Source organism: Triturus cristatus, chromosome 3_1, assembly GCF_964204655.1.
Source record: "Triturus cristatus chromosome 3_1, aTriCri1.1, whole genome shotgun sequence".
NCBI lineage: Eukaryota > Metazoa > Chordata > Amphibia > Caudata > Salamandridae > Triturus > Triturus cristatus.
In genome coordinates, this window is record NC_140583.1 from 517,793,815 (window position 1) to 517,814,141 (window position 20,327).

General features: G+C 45.9%; 1 protein-coding gene across 3 annotated transcripts in view; it reads right to left on the minus strand.

Moving 5' to 3' along the window:
* Positions 1–212: 212 nt before the first annotated feature.
* WDR93 (WD repeat domain 93) overlaps positions 213–20,327 on the minus strand; it is a 486,239-nt gene continuing 466,124 nt past the window's right edge. For 2 of the 3 annotated variants that reach the window (XM_085644426.1, XM_085644427.1), the window contains one exon: positions 244–695. In XM_085644426.1, the coding sequence (XP_085500552.1) occupies positions 566–695 (130 nt within the window). In that variant the 3' untranslated portion in view covers positions 244–565. Of the gene's footprint in view, positions 696–20,327 lie in introns of all 3 variants that reach the window. The other variant, XM_085644428.1, reaches the window with a different exon arrangement.

Genomic DNA, 20,327 nt, shown 5'->3' on the forward strand with positions numbered 1-20,327 from the left:
TATTGCTTCAGTAGGGTTTCACCCTCTCAACCCACAGACCAAGTTCTCACAGGGCCAATTGTTGAAAAAAGAAACAACGGTTAATTTAGGAAATCAAAGTCTTAGAAATGGTATACCAAAAATTGAACACAGTTAAATGTTTTATGCAAAGCTCTGAATGCGGCTTCAAAGCACTCTGGGAGGTACTTACAAAGGAATATAAGAAAACGAATAGTTAAATACATATTTTTATTTGTTATTACTGCATTCGTTTAACACATGCCTGGATGAAAATATATGGTCTTATTATTAGAGGACAGGCACCCTTCTATAAAAATGTATGCTAATGTTCTTAACTGACTGCTTGACCACTCTTCCTTCATAAGAGGTCTACGATAGGGGATGGTCATTGCTATCCTCAGTTCAGGATTACTTAAACCAATCCTGACCTGATACTTTTGAACTTTTTTCTAACTACTAGTCTCCGGCTACCCTGATGAAGTGGTGTTATACTTCATTGGGAATTCTGAAGTAATCGAATCCACTTGTGTTAGATATCGTTGAGTTGCTATGCCTTAAGATAAGTTTAAATGACCAGTGGGCAGAATCTCGCCTTTCGTTTCTCCTTGCTGATCTTATGTACTTTCACTGCATGCTCTTGAAGCTTTTGCCAACAGTCTTGTTGTTGTGTGCTTGTCTCAGCCAAGCTCTGCAATCTGGGTGAAAATAAAGAGAAAGTCAATGTTATGCAACATATATATATATATCTATATCTATCTAGCTATATATCTATATCTATCAATCTATATATCTATCTGTATATCTATCTATCTATCAAAACCATCTGATAAGGGGGGAATATTGTATTTATGGATCAGAACTTATATCTAAAAGAGGCAACACAACAATTCCATACTACAGCTCACTATCTACTCCTCCAACGAAACCCCATGAGAGACACGGACAGAGAGTTCCATTTGAAACTCCAAATATGGCAGGAAAAGAACTTGCTATAATGGGCAGAATATACTTATCTAAAAACTGAACAGGTTAAGGTAGCAACATTTAATTTTTTTGCCGAAAGTCCAAAGAAACTGGAAGTTCCACCAGGCGGGTCCTTAGTAATCTCGGTTGGCTCACTATTGGAGAACTGTTCACAATTTTTAGACCTGTTTTTAAAACCATACACCTCAAGTTTACCTTCTTATTTAAGAGAATCTACAGACTTTTTACAAAAACTTGATGGAATATCATGGAATCTGAGTATATTATGTTGACTATCGATGTGATCTCTTTATATACCTCAATCAACCACAAGTATGGTATATCGGCATGTGAATATTTTTTAAGACAGACTTACAGCAATCTTTGGAGCACAAACAAATGGTGATTGAGATGTTGGAATATGGTCTAACGCACAATGTGTTTACCTTTAATGGACAGTTCTACATCCAATGCAGGGCACGGCCTTAGGCACCTCCTTCTCCCCACCAACGCAAATCTGTTCATGGGGTGGTGAGAGAAGGAGGTGGCCTGGGCTGAAGATAATAAAATCTACATGGAGATGGTAGTGCTCATGTGCCGATTCATATATGACCTATTCATCTTGTGGGATGGGAAATTGTCAATGATGGAGGACTTTATCCAAAAACTCAATGATAATGATGTGACCATTCGGTATATGGCATCAACTAGTAAAACACACAGTGAGTTTTCGGACATTAACTTGGATGTTGAAAGGAGTTAATTTCCACCATTCACAGGAAAGCAACAACAACCAATTCCCTACTTCACGCTAACAGCGGGCACCCCAAGGCACTAAAATGGAGTATTCCATACACTCAGATGTTACGGGCCATAAGGATCTGTTCAACAGAGGAACAACATGAACGGGTAGTAACCAAGATGACGGAAAGGTTCATTCAACGGGGATACCTCATAAGTGTGCGAAATTATGCAGAAGAAAGAGTCAAAAAGAAAACAAGGGAACAGGCTCTTTATTCATCTAATGAGCAACAGAGCAAGGATAAGGCCAAGAGACTCTTTTTAGAGTACAATTCAGCACAACCAGATATAAAGAAAAACTTACAAAAGAACTAGCACAATTTACAGAAAGAAGAGCTACTAAAAGATGCGGTGGATCAAAACCCAAGAATAACATCAAAAAAGACCAAATAGCTAGCAGACATTTTAACGAGGAGCCATTTAGAACCTGCCAGGGAAAGCAATTGGTTGATGAATATCACTTAAGGGTTTTATGACATGTGGATCATGCAGAGCATGTCAATACGGAATGAACCAGAAAATATATCCAACATTGGACGGACAACAAAGGGTAATACAAGAAACGGAATTTGTGGTTTACACACTGAAATTTGGTTACAAGTATTATGTGGGAAGCACCATTAAAAAATTGAAACTATGAATCTTACAACACGTTCAAGTAATCAGGAACGGTGACAAGAGTTACCCTATGGCCAGCCACTTTGAAAGAGAACATAATCTCTCCCTGGCAGGTTTTAGTTTATTTGGTTTGAAACATATACCGAAACATCCAAGAGGAGGTAACAAGGAGAGGGAATTGAGAAGGGAAGAATCAAAGTTGATCATACGGAGTCCCCAATGGGGCATAACACTGACGCAGAATTGTATGTCCATCTTTAAAGAATCACTGCATTCCTACATAAAATGACCCCTCTCACTACACCAAACGTACACACTAAATGTACTAAAGGTTGAGAAATTTGATATGAAATATTGTCTACACATGTACTTTTGAATATCATTTGATTAATCATTTATCAGATGCGTTTTGAAGGGACAAAAATCTTTCAATTCTAACACATATTCAGATGGTTTGGAGGAGGAAAAAGTTTTTATATCTCAAGGGTTCTAGGAAGGAGATTCTTTAGAGGGATCGATGGGTTAAATGACCATTTTGAGCAGTCATTTCACCTTATGGAGAGACAGATTATCTGGTTTACAAATGAGATTTTTTGGGGGATAAACCAACTGATTAAATGAATATTTTCAGCACTTTGCACCTTATTAAGAGCCAAGTCATCGGGCACAATAGATCGACAGGATAGGAAGAATAGTGGAAAATGACAAGAAGAGATAGAAGTGCAGCCAGCACTTTATGGAGGGTAAAATCATCATGTGCAATAGAATAATTGGAAAGGATAATAATGAAAAATTGGAATAATACATAGAAAGAAGATTGTGGGATATGAGTATGAATAGAGGACAGAGTACATCCGGTCACTTTAGCACTAGTCACTTTATTAATAATAATTTCCATACTTGAGGAACTCATCGACCCAATCTAAGCACTAGCACTTTGTAAATGGTACTTAACTATTACTATAATGCATGTGCAATATTGGGAACTGAAAATAGCACCTTATTGTATTATATGTGCAATACTGGTATTAGTAAAGGTGTACAATGGGGATTGAATGATAACAGATTAACAACATCAGTATTGAATTGAAGTCTCATTAATAAGGTAGTGCATAGTGTTATAATTTCTAATGGGGATTATACACTGTTTGACACAACACAATTCTAAATAATTTGTGGAACAATAAGATTTGAGGAGCTCGGGGATAAAGGAACAAATGGTCGAGTATATCATGGAAAATGGAGGTTAGATTGAAATAGAAGGTAGTAACCGAAATGTGTTGGCCTGGGAGATTGATGTAACTTACTGTTTTTATTGCATTTTAAATTATTGTTACCCGTTGGGAACACATGGATTGGAGACGGATCAAAATAATAAAGAAAAACAATTTGTAACTTATGGATGATGGTGTCTGAGGAATTTGTGCTGCCGTACGACAGAACACACATCAATCCCCGTCACTCGAACATCCAACTCCGAATTGATGAAACACGGGCAGACAGGAAAAAGCTGCACAGCCAGAAATTGGTTCTTCAGGTACACTTTTTTATTTTTCTTCTTCAAAGTTCATTGACTGGTGTATTACTTTGAATTTGATGTTCATGTATTGTCGTTCATTATGTGTTTTATGTACTGGGGTTTAGTTTGTACCTAATTTATGTCAAATATTTGTTTGAAGCAAACGGTGTTTTCTCAATTTCAGACATATATGATATTTGGAAAAAAAAGTACAAAACAAAAGAAGTGGTTTAATGAATAACCAGGACCAATGAAGTAAGGTATGAGTCCATTGTCTGTTTAAGTGGAGAACAGCATAGAAAGTGGTAGCTAGATATCTTGTTGTGCACTTTAACTAGACCCTTTCTAGCTACTGGTCTTTGGGCCTACCCCCTTTGAGTTGAACATTTGGAAAGTTGGCATTTTTCTGTGCTTATCACTCTATGTGCTTTGCAGCCTGACACCAATCCACATCTGGGCCTTGTTGATAGCTACACTTTGTGCATGCTTTCCAAATATCCAGAACACAGGGAGGGCTGGGTGTGACAGGAGGTCCATCTGCAACCATCTGCATAATGATAGCCTTCCTGTGCTGGGATAGAGGGAGGTGGGGTGAACTTATATTTGTATAAGCTGTGTCTCCCCTCCCACAAAGGGCTCGTTTTCTCCCAAGTGTATGTCTGGAGCCAGGGCTGGGACTGAAAGGGAGTGTTGTGCCCTTGTAAGCTTTCGTTTGACGTGCCCCCTAGATCAAAGACATTTTGAGTATAAGTAAAGGGGTTCTGACTCCATGATTTTAGAGCACTTGTGGGATTGGGATTGAATCTCTATCAGATGGTCTGCTGCGCTGCAAAAAGGACCCATCTGGACTGCTCTTCTGCTGTTGCCTTGCTGCCTGATACTTGCTCTGTGGCCTACAGGTCCAACTGGATTGCTTTTCTGTTTTTTGCCCTTCTGCTAGTTGCTCCCTGAGTTTGGTTGCCAGAGGACTGCTATCTACTAGGAGGAACTGCCATTAGGACTATTTGCCCTCTGTGCTGGCCTGCTACTTGCTAGCCTCCTCTGTGCCCGGCACCTAGTGTTCTCCAGGGGCCGTCTGGAGGACCCCTGCTCCCTCAGAATACACATGGAGGTGGGATTCCGGGGTTGACAATTTTTGTCTTTGCAAATCTAGCACATTGTGAGAGCTTACTTCTTCACTACCATTCACCACACAGAAGCATGTGGCGAGCACTATATTTTTCAGTCATCGTGCTGAACGCTGGGTACTTTCCTGCACCTTGCATGTGTTCAGAGACGTTTTAATGCATGGGCAAAGTGGGCTCTGGCCCAGGGCCCCAGCCTTTCAGGGGGCCCCCTGACAGTCAGCTCCATTCTCCAGAGTTTTGCCCTAATGACCTTGAATATTTCCTAAACAGTTTGTTTTAAATTCTGTTTTCCATTCATTTATTTCTTATGTACCTGATGTGTGAGAGTCTAGTACAGCCATTTTGCAGAGAAATTTTGTTTTTATGTTTCATGCAATATACATAAAAAACGTTTATTTTAGATCAAAACAAGGCCTAACATATAAGAAATGGGAGGGCATCACAGAGATTATTTGCAGTAATATTAGTGAGCTGCTGCTGTGTTACAATATTGAAGACACACAACTATCCCTGAATATTAGATGTAAACACATTCAGGGCCTTATTTATGAGAAGTGATGCATCGCTGTGTGAAAACAGGGATGCGTCACTTCTTAGTGCGCCCTCGTTGCGACATGATGGATGTGTCATATTTACTGTATGACGCATCATGTCGCAAGGAGTTACAGATATGTCAGTATGTCTGACGAATCTGTATGCGCAAAAGTGATGCATTGCTGGGGTGCGTCTGAAAATAGACGCAACTCCAGCAAAGTGTCCTTTCACATGGGACAAGCCCCATGTGAAAGGGCCTGCATCAGTCTTATGCCTGCTGTGTGGCAGGTGTAAGATATTGACGCAATGGCGTCCTAGAAGTGGCGCACTGAGTTCTCATAGATTTCAATGCGCCACTTCTACGAGGCATTTTGCGGGGCAACACCCACCCTGCATACATTATGCCTGGCGCAGGTATAATGCGGTGCAGGGGTTTACAAAGTGAAGCATCTGCCTAGATGCGTCACTTTGTAAATAGGGCGTAACATTGCACATATTTTTTGCTGCCGGTGCGTCACAAAAAGTGACGCACCAGCGGCATAAAAGTGAAGCAAAGCCTCATAAATAAGGCGCTTAGAATTTGGACGAGTGTTCCTTTGCACTGTCAGGGACCTAATGAAATGAAATTGTGTATTTAATAAAGCGCGCAGCTACTCAGACTAGAGTGTCCTGGCGCATAACAGTGGGAGGAAAACATGCGTAAAAGACCCATCAGTTATCAAAAAGCTAGGTTTTTAAGTTCTTTCATGAAAGAGAGTAGGTCTGTGGTTAGTCTCAGAGACTCAGGAAGGCTATTCCACAATTTTGGGCCTAGAAAGCCGTGGGATCTGCCTCCAATGTGGGCACTGCATATTTTAGGCATGATGGCCAGGTTGGCATTGGAAGAATTTAGGGGTCTAGCTGTTGTGTAGTGATTAACGTGCTTATTTATGTAGCCGGCTCCTAAGCCATGGAAAGCTTTAAAGAAGATGGTCATTGCTTTGAAGCCGATATAGTCAAGCTTTGATGTCACCAGAGTCTGCACCACGATCTTTCTGCTCTCAAGCGGTGTAGGAACCTGGGTTCACCAGGCCCTAAGGGCGGTAACGTGGCGCGAGCCGGTCAGGCAATCAGAGGGCTATGTGTTAAGCAACCATACACCACACGCTTCTCATGGACTAGAGTCGCACACAATAAGGGACGCCACACCGTTTAAATTATGCAAATACTTCAAGTTTATCCAAGTATAGCTGGTCAGTTGCAGTTCAGGAAATAACAAGGTAATACATGAATCATAATACCATCGTTCAGTACATGCGACACTCTTGGTGATATCTATGCAGTGCCTAACCTCGTTCATGTACCCACGCCCGCTGGTTAAATGCGGGAGATTCTAGCGCTGTGCGCGCTTATGTAAAGTCTTTCCCTGAACAGGCCGTCTAACACAGCGCACTACTTGTAAGGGGGAACATTGGGTTCATCAACATGGCGCCTGTTGAACTGAGCGCTCCTCGTGACCACTGGCCCCTAGTACTGTGAAGCAAGGCACATAAAACACAGCGCTACGCGCAATCAGTTACATGTGGAAACGTTTGCGTAGAACAGTTATCACAACGCGTTACTCGTAATCAGTTGCATATCATTACCTTCGAGCAGAGCATATAACACAGTGCGCTACCCGCGTTCCTGGGCATGTAATTTACTTTCGAGCAGAGCATATGACACAGTGCGCTACTCGCATTCCTTGGCATGTAATTTACTTTCGAGCAGAGCATATGACACAGTGCGCTACTCGCATTCCTTGGAATGTAATTTACTTTCGAGCAGAGCATATGACACAGTGCGCTACTCGCATTCCTTGGCATGTAATTTACTTTCGAGCAGAGCATATGACACAGTGCGCTACTCGCAGTCCCGGTCTCTCCGGCTGGGGAAGCAGGGTCGGTGGCGTGAAGCGCCACACGAGGGTAATGTCAGTCAGTTCTTTGGGCGGCTTCCAGCGGGGAGGGTGACCGGACTTGAGGAGCGGGTCCCTATGCTCCGGTGCAGTTCACAGAGCACCGCGCTCAGTATTACAAAAGGGGGGGACACGGACAGGATCCCTCGGCGGGGTCTCTCCGTCGCGCAGGCAGGGGAGGGGACTCCCACGGAGGGGACAACCCGGGCCAAGTGCGATGTGGTTTCCAGACCAGCAGGGGGCGCACCAGGGGGGATCTCGGCCTCCGGGCTTACCTCCGTCTCGGCGTCAGCAGGCGTCCGTCCTCACGACGTTGGGGGAACTCGGCCCCGACCTTGCGCACCTCCTCACACGGCTGCGACGGCAGCGACGGGGCCCCGGGCTTCGCCTGGGCCTCGCGACACAGCAGGGCACTCCTCCAGGCCGCGGTGGTGAGCGCGCTGGCTTCGTCGTCGCAGGGGGGGGGCTCAAATTAAGGATGGGGTAAAGTGCTCAGCGGAGCACGCTGCCGGGGGTCCCAGACCAGGGCAGGGAGCGCGGGGGTCACAGCGCTAGTACCTGGTCGATCCCCGGTGGCTTGGCAATCGGTTTAGTAATTAGTTCAATAGGTTAGCTTGGACACGCAGTCTCAGCTCTGGCATTCAAGGCTTACAGCTCGCTCTTGTCATGCAGTCTCAGTTCTTAAAGTTAGGTTTCAGTTCTCAGTTGACAGATAAAGTCTTTTGGCGCAGATGTATCTGGCGCCCTTAAGGGGTTCTGTTACAGGGGGTAGGAATGGAGAGGGCGACTAGGTCCTTCCTAGTCAGGCTGGCAGAGAGTCTCTGGGTCCTCCTACTACTGGGCAAGATCAGTGGGATTCACAGGGCACCTCACTCACTTAAGAGGCAGTATCTCAATCCTGTCACTCTCAGAGGCATAAGTCCCTGGCTAGGCCCTACCGCCTACACTCCTGGTGGATTCTTCCAGCTCTGCTTCACCCCAATGGCCAACTCACCACAAAAGTTTCCCTCCCACTCTTAAGTAGCCCTAGGTCAGGTGACCTCTACCAAGGCGGCAAAAGTAAAACCCCACCTCCCTTCTAGAATGTTCCAGCTTCTTCCAGGAGCTTCCCCACTCTACCTATGGGACAAAAGGCGGGCTGGTGTCGCAACATTGTTGTGGGTCCCAGCCAGCTCCTGGCAGCTAGGGTGCTACTATGAAAAACGACCACCCTGCAGTAGCAGGGGTCTGTGGCAGCCATCTTGGGAGAAGGGAACACCTGCACCTTAACACTGATTAGCAATGAAAAGGTGCCCGGAGACCTAGTCCAACATAAAAATGAGGGTGGAAAAAATGAGGCACGATACAAAAATAGAAGGGGAGACCACCCTAGGGCTGACAGGTCCAACAAGCGGTAACAGTGGCAGGAGTTTTGTTTAGCATCCAGAGTATGCCAAAGCAAGTGCCATTTAGATTTTGAATTTGAAAGCACATGGAGAGTGTCTTGTCTATGACAATTTCTATGTTTTTGACTTTCTCCTTTTCAGCGGGCGGGGGCGGCAGATCTTTTGGCCACCAAGCGCTCCAGTCAGGCGTTTATGGATTACCAAAGAAAACAACTTCAGTTTTGTCAGGATTGCACTTCAGCTGATTGATTTTAAGCCAGTTAAAAACCTTTGTGAGGCAAGACCTAATCATTGCCCCGTCAAAGTCGGTTCCTTTTTCACACGTAAAAATCAGCTGAGTGTCATCAGCATAGGAAACAATTTTGGCACCCTCTTCCTCTACCAGAAATGCGAGGGGGATAGATATGTATTAAAAAGGGTAGCCTGTTCTCAGTCACCCACTTGCACACTTTAAGAAAGCCGCCTACCGTGCAATATTGGAAAATTATCAGCAAAGAAACTCTTTCATTGGTTAAAAAACATTAATTGAAATTTATTCACAAATTAAAAATAGCTATCACATAATCACAATGCATAAAAATAAGATAATCAAAAGTAAGTGACGAAAAAATAAACCTCACTTATGACAAGAATAAAAAAGATGTGTATGCATATTATGTCCAAAGACACACACAGTTTAGAAATATGACTCTCAATGTAGAAAAAGGGACAAAAAGACATACATATAATACAATTAAGGGAGGAACAATAACAGACATCAAATTTCTGTCTTGAATGTGTGGATTTGTGATCACAGTAAACAGAAACAATCTGGTGATAATACACCCTAATTAGAATTCAGTTCCGCAACAAATTCCACCCATAAACTATGCGTCGACGCGTTTCGGTGGTGTATAATGATAAAGGCCACCTTCTTCAGGACTGACAGCTCAAGGGGCTGTGGCAGAGTTGGGAATGACAAATTTTAATAGGAGGTGGTCAGACCAGGTAATGGGAAGAGGTAAGCTTACTGATATGTCAAAGTTGTGAACGATTTGGTCTAGGGTATGGCCCTTCTCATGGGTGGCCAAAGAAACAGATGGAAACACGTTGCAGGCCTGCAGCGCCTCCAACAAGGAAATTGTTTGAGGGTCTTTTCCATTGTCCATATGTATATTGAAATATCCCAGAATGAGGCAGTTGTTGTATTTTAAGGCCAGTGAGGTGGTGGCTGTATTAAGCGTAGTAATAACATTTCCAATAGCACTGGGAGGTCTGTAAATCAGAAATCCAGCTATGCTATGATGGGGGGATAAGGTACAGCAGAAGCCTAAGCAGTCTAGTTATTTATTGTAAATTATGGCAACACCTTCCTCCTTCCCATTCAATCGGTCCCTCCTAAGAATGTTATAACCCGTAGGGATGGCCGAGGTGATAGTAGGGTTGGAGGCTTCAGACAGCCAGGTCTCAGTGAGAAATAAAAGATCAGACTGTTAGTCTAAAAGTAGGCCATAAATGTATGGTTCATGCTTTTGTATAGAGCGACAATTTTAAAAGGGTGGCCTTTAAGTCCTCTGTTTTCTTATTGTTTTTACACTTATTGTTGCGTGGGAGGATATTGGGTGCGAGTTTCCTGGGCTGGAGGAGAGTCCAGTTGCACTTATTGCATCTAAAGTCCACCTCCAACCTCGGATCAGCGGCTGTACAGTAACATAATGGTAGCCGCCTAAGGCTAAGCAGTTTTTCCCTATTGCAATATAGTGGAAGAAACTCACCGGAGGGGAACTGGGCAGCATGGCGGCGCGCCAGCTGTGCACGTCCACTTAGTGCGTCCGTTTGCATCGGGAATATATAGGCTAATGCCTATAATGCAAACTGGATCGCCAACGCAGCTGAGGAAGCGGAAACTGCATAGGCATAAGTGAGGAGCCCGATAGTAGCCCCAGCCCTCCGCACAATCGGCGTATAAGCCGCGGCGGACCAGGACTGGAGGAAAAGCGAGATGCAAATCGAAGCAGCTAAGGAGGTGTAGGCAAGCAGAATCAAGTAAAGTGCAAGTGCGCATAGGTAGGAGAAATTGTTAAAAAGCACAGAGTAATTCAGCCAGACATATACAATTTAAAAAGTAATAAAAACCTAGTAGCAGGGCAGGAAACACTAAATCCTACAGCTATCAGCTGCGCGCATCCGTTTGCATCGGGAATATATAGGCTGATGCCTATGATACAAACTGGATCGCTAGCACAGCTGAGGAAGTGGAAACTGCGTGGGCGGAAGTGAGTAGCCCGATAGTAGCCCCAGCCCTCCACACAATCGGCGTATCAGCAGCAGCGGACCAGGACTGGAGGAAAACCGAAATGCGAATCGGATCAGCTAAGGAGGTGTTGGCAAGCAGAATCAAGTAAAGTGCAAGGGCGCATAGGTAGGAGAAATTGTTAAAAAGCACAGAGTAATTCAGCCACACATATACAATTTAAAAAGTATTAAAAACGTAGTAGCAGGGCAGGAAACCCTGAATCCTACACCTGTAAGCTGCACATGTCCATTTACATCGGGAATATATAGGCTAATGCCTATGATGCAAACTGGATCGCTAGCGCAGCTGAGGAAGCGGAAACTGCGTGGGAAACAGGGGCTCAAATTAGATCATAAATTCAAAGGTATCCTGAACAGGGGCCCCCAAAATATGTTTGGCCCAGGGTCCCCCAAATCCTTAAGATGTCCCTGCATGTGTTCAATGCTTCCTAGTGCCCCCAGCATCCAAAGGATCAATTTGTGTAGGACACTCTGGATCCAGTGTGGGACAAGCGCTAGTAATCCCTAAAAAATGGTGCATGTCACTGTGCCCTGTGCTTGTTGCAATGCCGAGGAAATCCCTGGGGTGGTCGCCCTGCCGGTCACAACCGTGCCAGAAGAAATCCCTAGTGCGTCCCCCCGCCCCACAACAAGGAAATCGCAATGTGCAACACTTCAGAGATAGGCGTGGTATCGAGGCATCATCTCTCTGTGTGCAGGATTGCCGCGTCCCAAGGAGAACCCCCCCAGCGAGGTCCCCCTCTAGCACGTGCTGAGAGGAGGACTATGCCCCTGAGGGTCGGGACCAAGGCTTTCTCCAGCAGCCGCATGTCACTGGAGAAAGGTATGGCAGATTGAGAGGCACGTCCAGTGCCTGAGGAATCAACTTCCTACCCTCTTTATAGGGCAGCTCTGTTGTGAGTCTTCTTCCAGCACCAATGAGAGTCTAGGCAGTCACGAAGGGCTACTGAGTCATTTGAGCTCGAAATTCGTCCTGTGGGGAAGCCTCTTCCTGCCTCTGTGCAAGTCTGTTCTTGGGTACCCGTATCAATTCTGGTCAGTAACGGAGGACTCCGGGCTCGCCGGTGATTTGCGGTAATTGGGGCCCAGAGTTTAAGTCCATTGACTTGCTTGGCACAAAAGCCAACCTGCGTGGTGCGGGCGGCTAGGCTTCACCCTAGACTTGTTCCTCACATCGGAGATGTCCTGATGGTAATCCCCAAGGGGGAACGTGCCACATCTAGAAAACACTGTGAATTCTCGTATTGCTGGTAATAAGCACGCAGGCACTGATATGCCCTGCGCTTGAAGCTTGATTACCCCATAAAGTTTAGTAGGAGTGCAGGTACACTGCGTCCTATGTATTTATGATGAAACATGGTGATGTATGTGTTTTCTCTTGCCCTAACCTAACTTCTGCATTTCATGCACGAATGTCATAATCTATGTTGTGTTTCTTGCATTGTCAGGATAACAAGTACTACATAATGCGCCTGCAGGGGATGCACAGTTATGTAGTCTCATGATGTTTGCAACATACAAGATTTTCTCAACTTGGACTCATTGTGATGTTTGACAATTGCCTAGTTGGCAAAGTAATTATTGGTTCATGTTGTTTTAGTCTGTGTTATGCACAATATATACAATACTTTTATATACTCCTTGGTGTAGACTCTTTTGTGGTGTATTTATTGCGTTACTGGTGTGAGTGTGTTGCACAAACGCTTTACACATTGCCTCTGATGATAAGCCTGACTTCTCTGCACCAAGCTACAATGGGGTTAGAACAGGTTATCTTTGATGTGTAATTGACCTGCCCTGAATAAAGTGGTGGGTTCTGTGTGACTTAGGTGCATAACCTAGTAAACCAGAAACCCCATTTCTAACAAGGACACACCCAAAACATCAGCTTCATGCTCTTCTTGTTCCAAGTGACCTTGTTCAATTTCATCTTTTCTATGGTAACATCTGACCTCACAACTACTGCTGCAGAACTGGTAGAAATGTAAACAATTATGTATAGGCTGGCCTGTTTAAGGTTTAAACCTATAATATTTGATAAACCCCACCGAAAGGCCAATAGCCCTTACCAGTGAAAACATATAAACACTGAAAAAATACCTGCACAACCACAAAATAAATGCCATTCAAAGAAAGGGAAAGGAGAGTGAAAAAGTCATTTTAATTGTTTCCTGAAGGGGCCAATACAATGTAAGTTTGTTATTCAAGGTAGCAGCAAGAAAGACTGGCCTAACATTATTCTGCTTGAGTTTTGTTATTTAGGGGTGTCACTAAAATATTGTTTCTTCTTCCTTTTGCGTTTTTGAGTTTTGTGGTCTTTGGTCCAAAGATACAGGGTTTAAAAGCATGTTTTAGGTCTTATTTAATTACTTAATAAACTGTAGAGAATCAGGAACTATCAACATCATATTTGACTTTTTGGCTCCATTTGATTTTATCACTGATAGGTAAAATGTCTGGGTTTCTTAAGAATCTTTCCCAATATGTACCATCACATTTCCCCACAGAGAATGGGTAAAAACCCTTGATACATCAGCCCCATTTTCTAGCGAGTCAGTATTGGTAGTCAGAATTGCCAAACACCTCAGACTTTACAGCCCCATTTTCTAGTGAGTCAGTATTGATAGTCAGAATTGCTAAACACCCCAGGCTTTAAACATTCAATGCAAGGTGTAGTGACAGGAATATGTGAAAAGAGCGCTGCCACTAAGTATCTGGGATAGTGGTGAAAAAATGACACCAGACATTTGGAAAACATGGAATGCAGTGTCACTTGGAATGCGGCTGCAAAACGTTTTTACAAAGTTCAACAAAGAGTGGAGTAATATTGTTTGTATTTGCAGTGATTCAGCTATGTATATGAAAAAGTTGTGCGATGACCTGTCAAAATCAATACCTGAGCTGAAGTGCTTCCCTGTAAGAGATCCTAACCACTTGATAGATGGTACGCTGAAATCATCTTTACTATCTTCAAAGTTAACAAAGAATGCTTTTGACTTTTTAGTCCATTCTGGTGCACTGTTTTGTTATGCGTGGGAACTAAAATGCAAATATTTTTCATTTTGTGCTTTGTGTGACATCAAAGAAAGAGGCATCCCAACTGTGTCACTTAGCTGGTGTGTCTCAGACCTAGAGGCCGTGAATGCTATATTATCCATGTGGCAACCATTTACAGAATTTTTGCGGAGTGATGATACTAAAGGCAAGAAATGTGAGGATCTTTGGTCGCATAATGATAGTGATGTGAAAAAAAGTACCCTCTACTGCATTCTTAGATTTTTACAGAAAAACTTGACTGCTGTAGTGGACGTAATAAAAAACTATAGTCTAAAAACACCCTTGTGTTCAGCAGAATTGGTGTAGATATGAAACATCTCCATGAGAGTAGGCTGGGCGACTCTTTTAGTGACTTTGGCACTGCAGCATGTTGCATGTTAGTGTGCTTGCCACTTGAGAAGCAAATAAATGTTGAGGCACAATCAGGAACATTTATTTTACAATGTATGAGAAATGGCTTGCAATGATGCATCGAAATGTCCCTTCACCAACCATGGCATTTGAATGAAGCCTCACTGTGGTACTCAAAACAAGTTATAAATCCCTTCTGTAACGGGGAATTTTCTCTGGAGTTTCAAAAGTGCTACTTTATTTTTGACAATAACTCTGAGGGCATATGTGCCCAGTTCAACGCATATGTTGCAGACCTGTGCCAGAAAATCGCAATCTTCAGGTGCACCCGTATTGGCATGGAAAGCTATGTCAGTGGCCAGAGTTAGCAAATTGTGTACTGGCTGTTTTGGCGTTGCCCGTCTCAAGTGCCAATGTTGAGAGGGCCTTTTCACAGATAAATGTTTACATGGGAAGGAAAGAGCGAGCGCATATGACAAAAGACTCATTGAAGAAGTGTTGCATAGTGTACTACAATAAGTTTGATTTTTTAAAATGTATTTGGACCTCATATACACTGTACGTACACTGTCCATATACCATGCACTATCAGTGCAGAAAGCAAGCAATAATAAAAGCAAAACATTCCATAAACACCGGAAAAACAATGTTTCTGTTGTTTTTAATGGCACAAAAATGTGTAACCACTGATAACTACTGTGTTTTTTAAGCTATTGACATCACTTGAAAACACTGAATACCCCCCACCAGAATTGACCAAAAATACAAACTAAAAACAGGAAAGCCTAATTATGTACAAAACATCACCCTCAATATACCCATTTAGCACAATACAATGAAAAAAACTCAAACAAAGATTGTTTGAACAATGACTAGGGCTGAGGTTGCCTAAAAATAAATTGTTTGAACTTGTTATGTAAATTTACCCTTTCTGAATATTTATTTTCTTCTAGTGGAAGTTTACTTCTCTTTCCTCCAGGCGTTCTAGACCCCACCACACTACCTCACCTCCATTTTCAACTAAGTTGCATACCCTCTTTCCTTCCAGAGCCATGTTTCAGTACCAGATGCCCGTCAGCTACTTTCCTTTACTTGCATAGCAGCAAGATAACACCTTCTCCTTTATGAACACGTCTGGAGTTACGCATTCTTGCCTCCAGCCCTACTTCAGGCTCAACTGCAAGGTCCCCTTACACTAATCAGTGCATTCCTTGTATTTTCCTACACTCTTCTTCTAATTTCATCAACATCCAGTGCAACATCACCATTCCTCTCAATGCACTCAGGAGATACATTAGACCATGCCATGCCTCATAAGTGCAAAAGTGCTCACTCCTGTGGTGGTATGAAGAACTAATCAGTAAATGCACAGTCAACTGTTCGATAAAAAACAAAATTTCACTTGAAAGAAACATTCACAATAGTCCAATAGTGTAATGTTTCCTTCAACAATGAATTCATTTGTTCAATTATTTCATTATTTATGTAGCTTTTTAAACTGTGCAGACCAGGAATAACAAACAAACAATATAAGCCAAATCCCTAACATCAATAGTCGAACATTTATTTATTTTTTTTTTTGAAACCTTTATTACAGAATTCAAAACATATACAAAGATGGGCCTACAACCTTCGGGCCGGCCGCTAGCAAACAGTATGAGCATAGAATACAGTCAGTAAACAGTCGCTGCAGCGTGAGAGAGGTCACAGGAGTTGAAAGAAGCGTTGGCGGCCACACCGTCCGGACCCTCCACATGGCGGTTCCATTTTTATATAAGAAACGACAAACAAATCCACAAGGCAGCCAAAAGTCAAAGCAACAGTATGAGCTCCCCTGGGGAGGACCCTACCGATCCACAGGAATAGCGGGGGGGGGATAGAAGACAAAATGGACTCAAAGCCCAGAACCAAGGCGACAAGCAGACTAAGGAGACGGGGCCAGTGCCAGGTCAGGCGTCAGCGGCGGGGTACAAATTCCGCCACGGTAGGTGTTCCAGGGGCCCCACACTTTCACCCATTTCCCAGGCTTACCTCTCGCAACATACACTACCTTTTCCCGAAACATACACCAATCCATGTTGTCCTTCCACGCCGAGACCGTTGGCAACCTCTGGGAACCCCACAATTGCGCAATGTCACGCTTGGCCACCATATATCCCAGAGTCACCCACCACGTCTGCGGCACTGAGTAGTCAGTCGGCTCCCACACATTTAGCAGACATCTCCTCGCCTCGGGAAGCAGCGTCACATGCGTGACCGCCTGCAACACCGCGTGCACATCACGCCAGAATCGCGCCACCTCCGGGCATTCCCACAAAATATGGAGGAAGGTCCCTAAAGAACCACACCCACGCTTACACAACCCATCCACGGCATATCCCATACGCATCAGACCCGGCCCCGTAACATAGACCCTATGGAGTATCTTGAGCTGGACGAAGCGAAGGCGAGCCGGTATGGCCACCTCTTTCGGGGAGGCCACCGCAGACACCCAATCCTCGTCATCCAGCTCCAATCCATCGGCCACCCACACCTCACGAAGGCTAGTCAGCAGTCCCGAGCGTTCGTTGATGAGCTTTTTGTAAATCAATGAAATCGTGCCGTCCGGTACATGCCCATCTAGCACTCTATCTTCCAGAGGGGAATACTCCGGGATGGAGGCAACATCCGGGAATACGGAGCACAGCGCGTGACGGACCTGAATATATCGAAAGTACTCCCTGTCCTGCAACTGGAATTCAGTCTGCAGCACATCGAACGTTTTGAATCCCCCCCTCGTCCAGAGATCGCCCACCTTGCTGATGCCTATCATGTCCCACTTCTCAAAGCCCTTCGAGGTCCACAGAGAGCCCAGTCGCTCAGATGCATACAGCGGCGTCGCCCGGGTCAACCGATCCTTCCACCCCATCGCCGAGTTTGCCGCGTGCCACACCCGTACCGCGACCCGCGTAGGGCCCGTCAGACGTGCGTCGAGCGATCTAGAATAAAGCGCCCGATTATAGTCGCCACCCGGCAGTAATAGTTTATCCATTTCAAAGGCCGGGTTAAGAGCGGGCCCATAAAGGCCGTGGTTTATAGCAGCCAGCTGGGAGGCCCAGTAATATCGGTTGATGTCTGGGAGGGCGACCCCCCCGTCGTACCACGGGAGCGTCAGCTTCGCAAGAGCGATACGCGGCCTACCCTCCCAGAACAAGCGTCGCTGCAGACTCTCCACCTCGCGAAAGTAGCGCGCCGGGACAACGTCCATCGTGTTCTGTAAAGCGTATAGGAAACGCGGCAGCGACATCATCTTAAACACTGCCACACGGCCGAGCGGTGAGAGCGGCAAGCGCCTCCAACGCGCCACGTCCTCCTTTAGGCGCTGGAGGGGGGGGGAGCAAGTTCTGTTTATATCGGGCCTCAGCGTCCAGGGTAATGAAGATACCCAGGTACTTAAATCCCTGCGGAGCGATCTGGATAGGACAACCCCGCGGAAGGATAGGAGCCTCCCCGGAAAGGACATACACACAGGATTTAGCCCAGTTGATGACTAAGCCGGAGTTGCGGCCAAATGAATGCAAAACATCCACAAGTACAATCAGCGATTTACGAGGGGAAGCAAGGTATAAGAGAATGTCATCAGCGTAAAGGGATACGCGATCCTCATACTCGGGGGTCCATCGGAGACCACGGATAGAAGGGTGCCACCGCAGCCACTCCGCCAGGGGCTCCAAGGCAAGCGCGAAGAGGAGCGGCGATAGCGGGCAGCCCTGCCGCGTGCCCCTGCCCAGCTCAAAAGGAGCCGACACTCTACCGTTTACCGCCACCTGCGCCAGCGGTCCAGAGTATAACAGTTTCACCCAACCAATAAATCCCGGGCCAAAACCAAACTTAGCCAGCGTCGCCCAAATATATGGCCACTCAAGCGTGTCGAACGCCATAGTGGCGTCCAGGGACGCCAAAATGGCCGGCTCTCGTATGAACGGGACCCGCGCGAGCACCCCATGCAAACGCCGCAGGTTGAGCGCGGTGTTGCGATGAGGGATAAAGCCGGACTGGTCCTGGTGAATCAGATCGTACACCACGCCAACCAGCCGATTAGCCAGCACCTTGGCGAGAATTTTAGGTTCCGCATTCAACAGCGAAATGGGCCTGTAAGACGTGACCCGATCCCGCGGCCTCCCCTCCTTATGAATAACCACGATAGTGGCCAGACGCTGGTCCAGCGGGAGGGAACCCGCCGAGCGGGCCGCGAGGAACATAGCACGGAGATGCGGCGCCAGCGTATCCGGTCGTAGTTTGTACAATTCGATGGGAAGGCCGTTAGGACCCATGGCCTTGCCGGAGGCGACCGAGCGTATGGCGAGGGCAATCTCCTCAGATGTTGGGGTCGCGTCCAACAACACTTTATCCTCCTCCGAAAGGGAAGGCAGCGCAATGTCTTTAAGCAGGGCATGGGAGTCCTCTTCCGAGCGGGAAGATACCGGGGAATACACCCCACGGAAATATTCTGCAAAGCAATCAACAATTTCTCCTGGTTCAGTGACACACACACCATCCAATTTCTCAATCGACGGGACAACTCGACTCGCTCTCTCCTTTTTATCCAGCCACGCAATCAATTTACCAGCCTTATCACCCACATCATACAGTCTCCCCTGTTGCTCTCTACTGAGGCCCCTGGCTGCCTCCGTGACGAGGGCCTTGTAGTCCACCTGCTTGAGTCGGAGAGCATGCAATTTGTCGTCCGTCACCCCACACTCCAAATCACCCTCCAACTCGGTTATCTCAGTTTCAATACGGGTCACCTCCTCCCGCTCGCGCCTCCGGGAATGGGAAATAAGGGACAGGGCCTCCCCCCGGAGTACCGTCTTAAACGCCTCCCACAGAGAAACCGCGGACGACACAGACCCCACATTGTCTTCAAAATATCGCTTAAGAGATTTAACCAAATCTGCGCGAATTGTGGGGTCACGCAGGTACCAGGGATTAATCGGGGCCACCCTCCCCTCCCCCCTCGGGACAATGTCGAAGTGCAACAGGAGCGGGGAGTGGTCTGAAATACCCCGCGCCAAATGTCATACCTCCCCAACCCGCCCCGCCTGTACCGCTGGCATCAGGACATAATCAAGTCTCGAAAGACTGCCATGAGCCCCGGAATGAAAGGTGTACTGTATCTGCGTAGGATGTTTCAACCGCCAACAATCCACTAGCCCCAAGGTATCCAAGAGGCCGGACAACCACGCTTGGGCACGGGGGAGATCCCTAGGAGGGTGACGATCCTCAGTCCCGGAAACCACAGCGTTGAAATCCCCCCAACCACTAGAATCCCCTCCGGAAGGCCAAGGAGGAGGCGCCCCAGATCCGCAAAAGTAGTCGTTTGCAACCCTGGCGGGACATAAACAGAAACGAAAACAATCACTCTACCCTCCAATCTACCCACCAGAACCGTGTATCGTCCCCTGTCATCATGGAGCACCTCATCAACTTCCAACGGGAGCGAGGTCTTAGCCATAATGCCCACACCCCTCGAACCAGACGTGAAGCCCGAGTGGGCCATAAGGCGATAGCCCCGTCTGTTCATGGCACGAAAGGAGTTTCCAATGAGGTGTGTTTCCTGCAGAAAGACTATATCTGGTGAAATTCGTTTTAGGAACTGCAGGACCACCCCCCGTTTTATCCTGTCCCCCAGTCCATTAACATTCCAGGACAAAAGACTCAGTCCCCTACCCCCCATCATAGCCGAAGTCGATCAGTCGCCC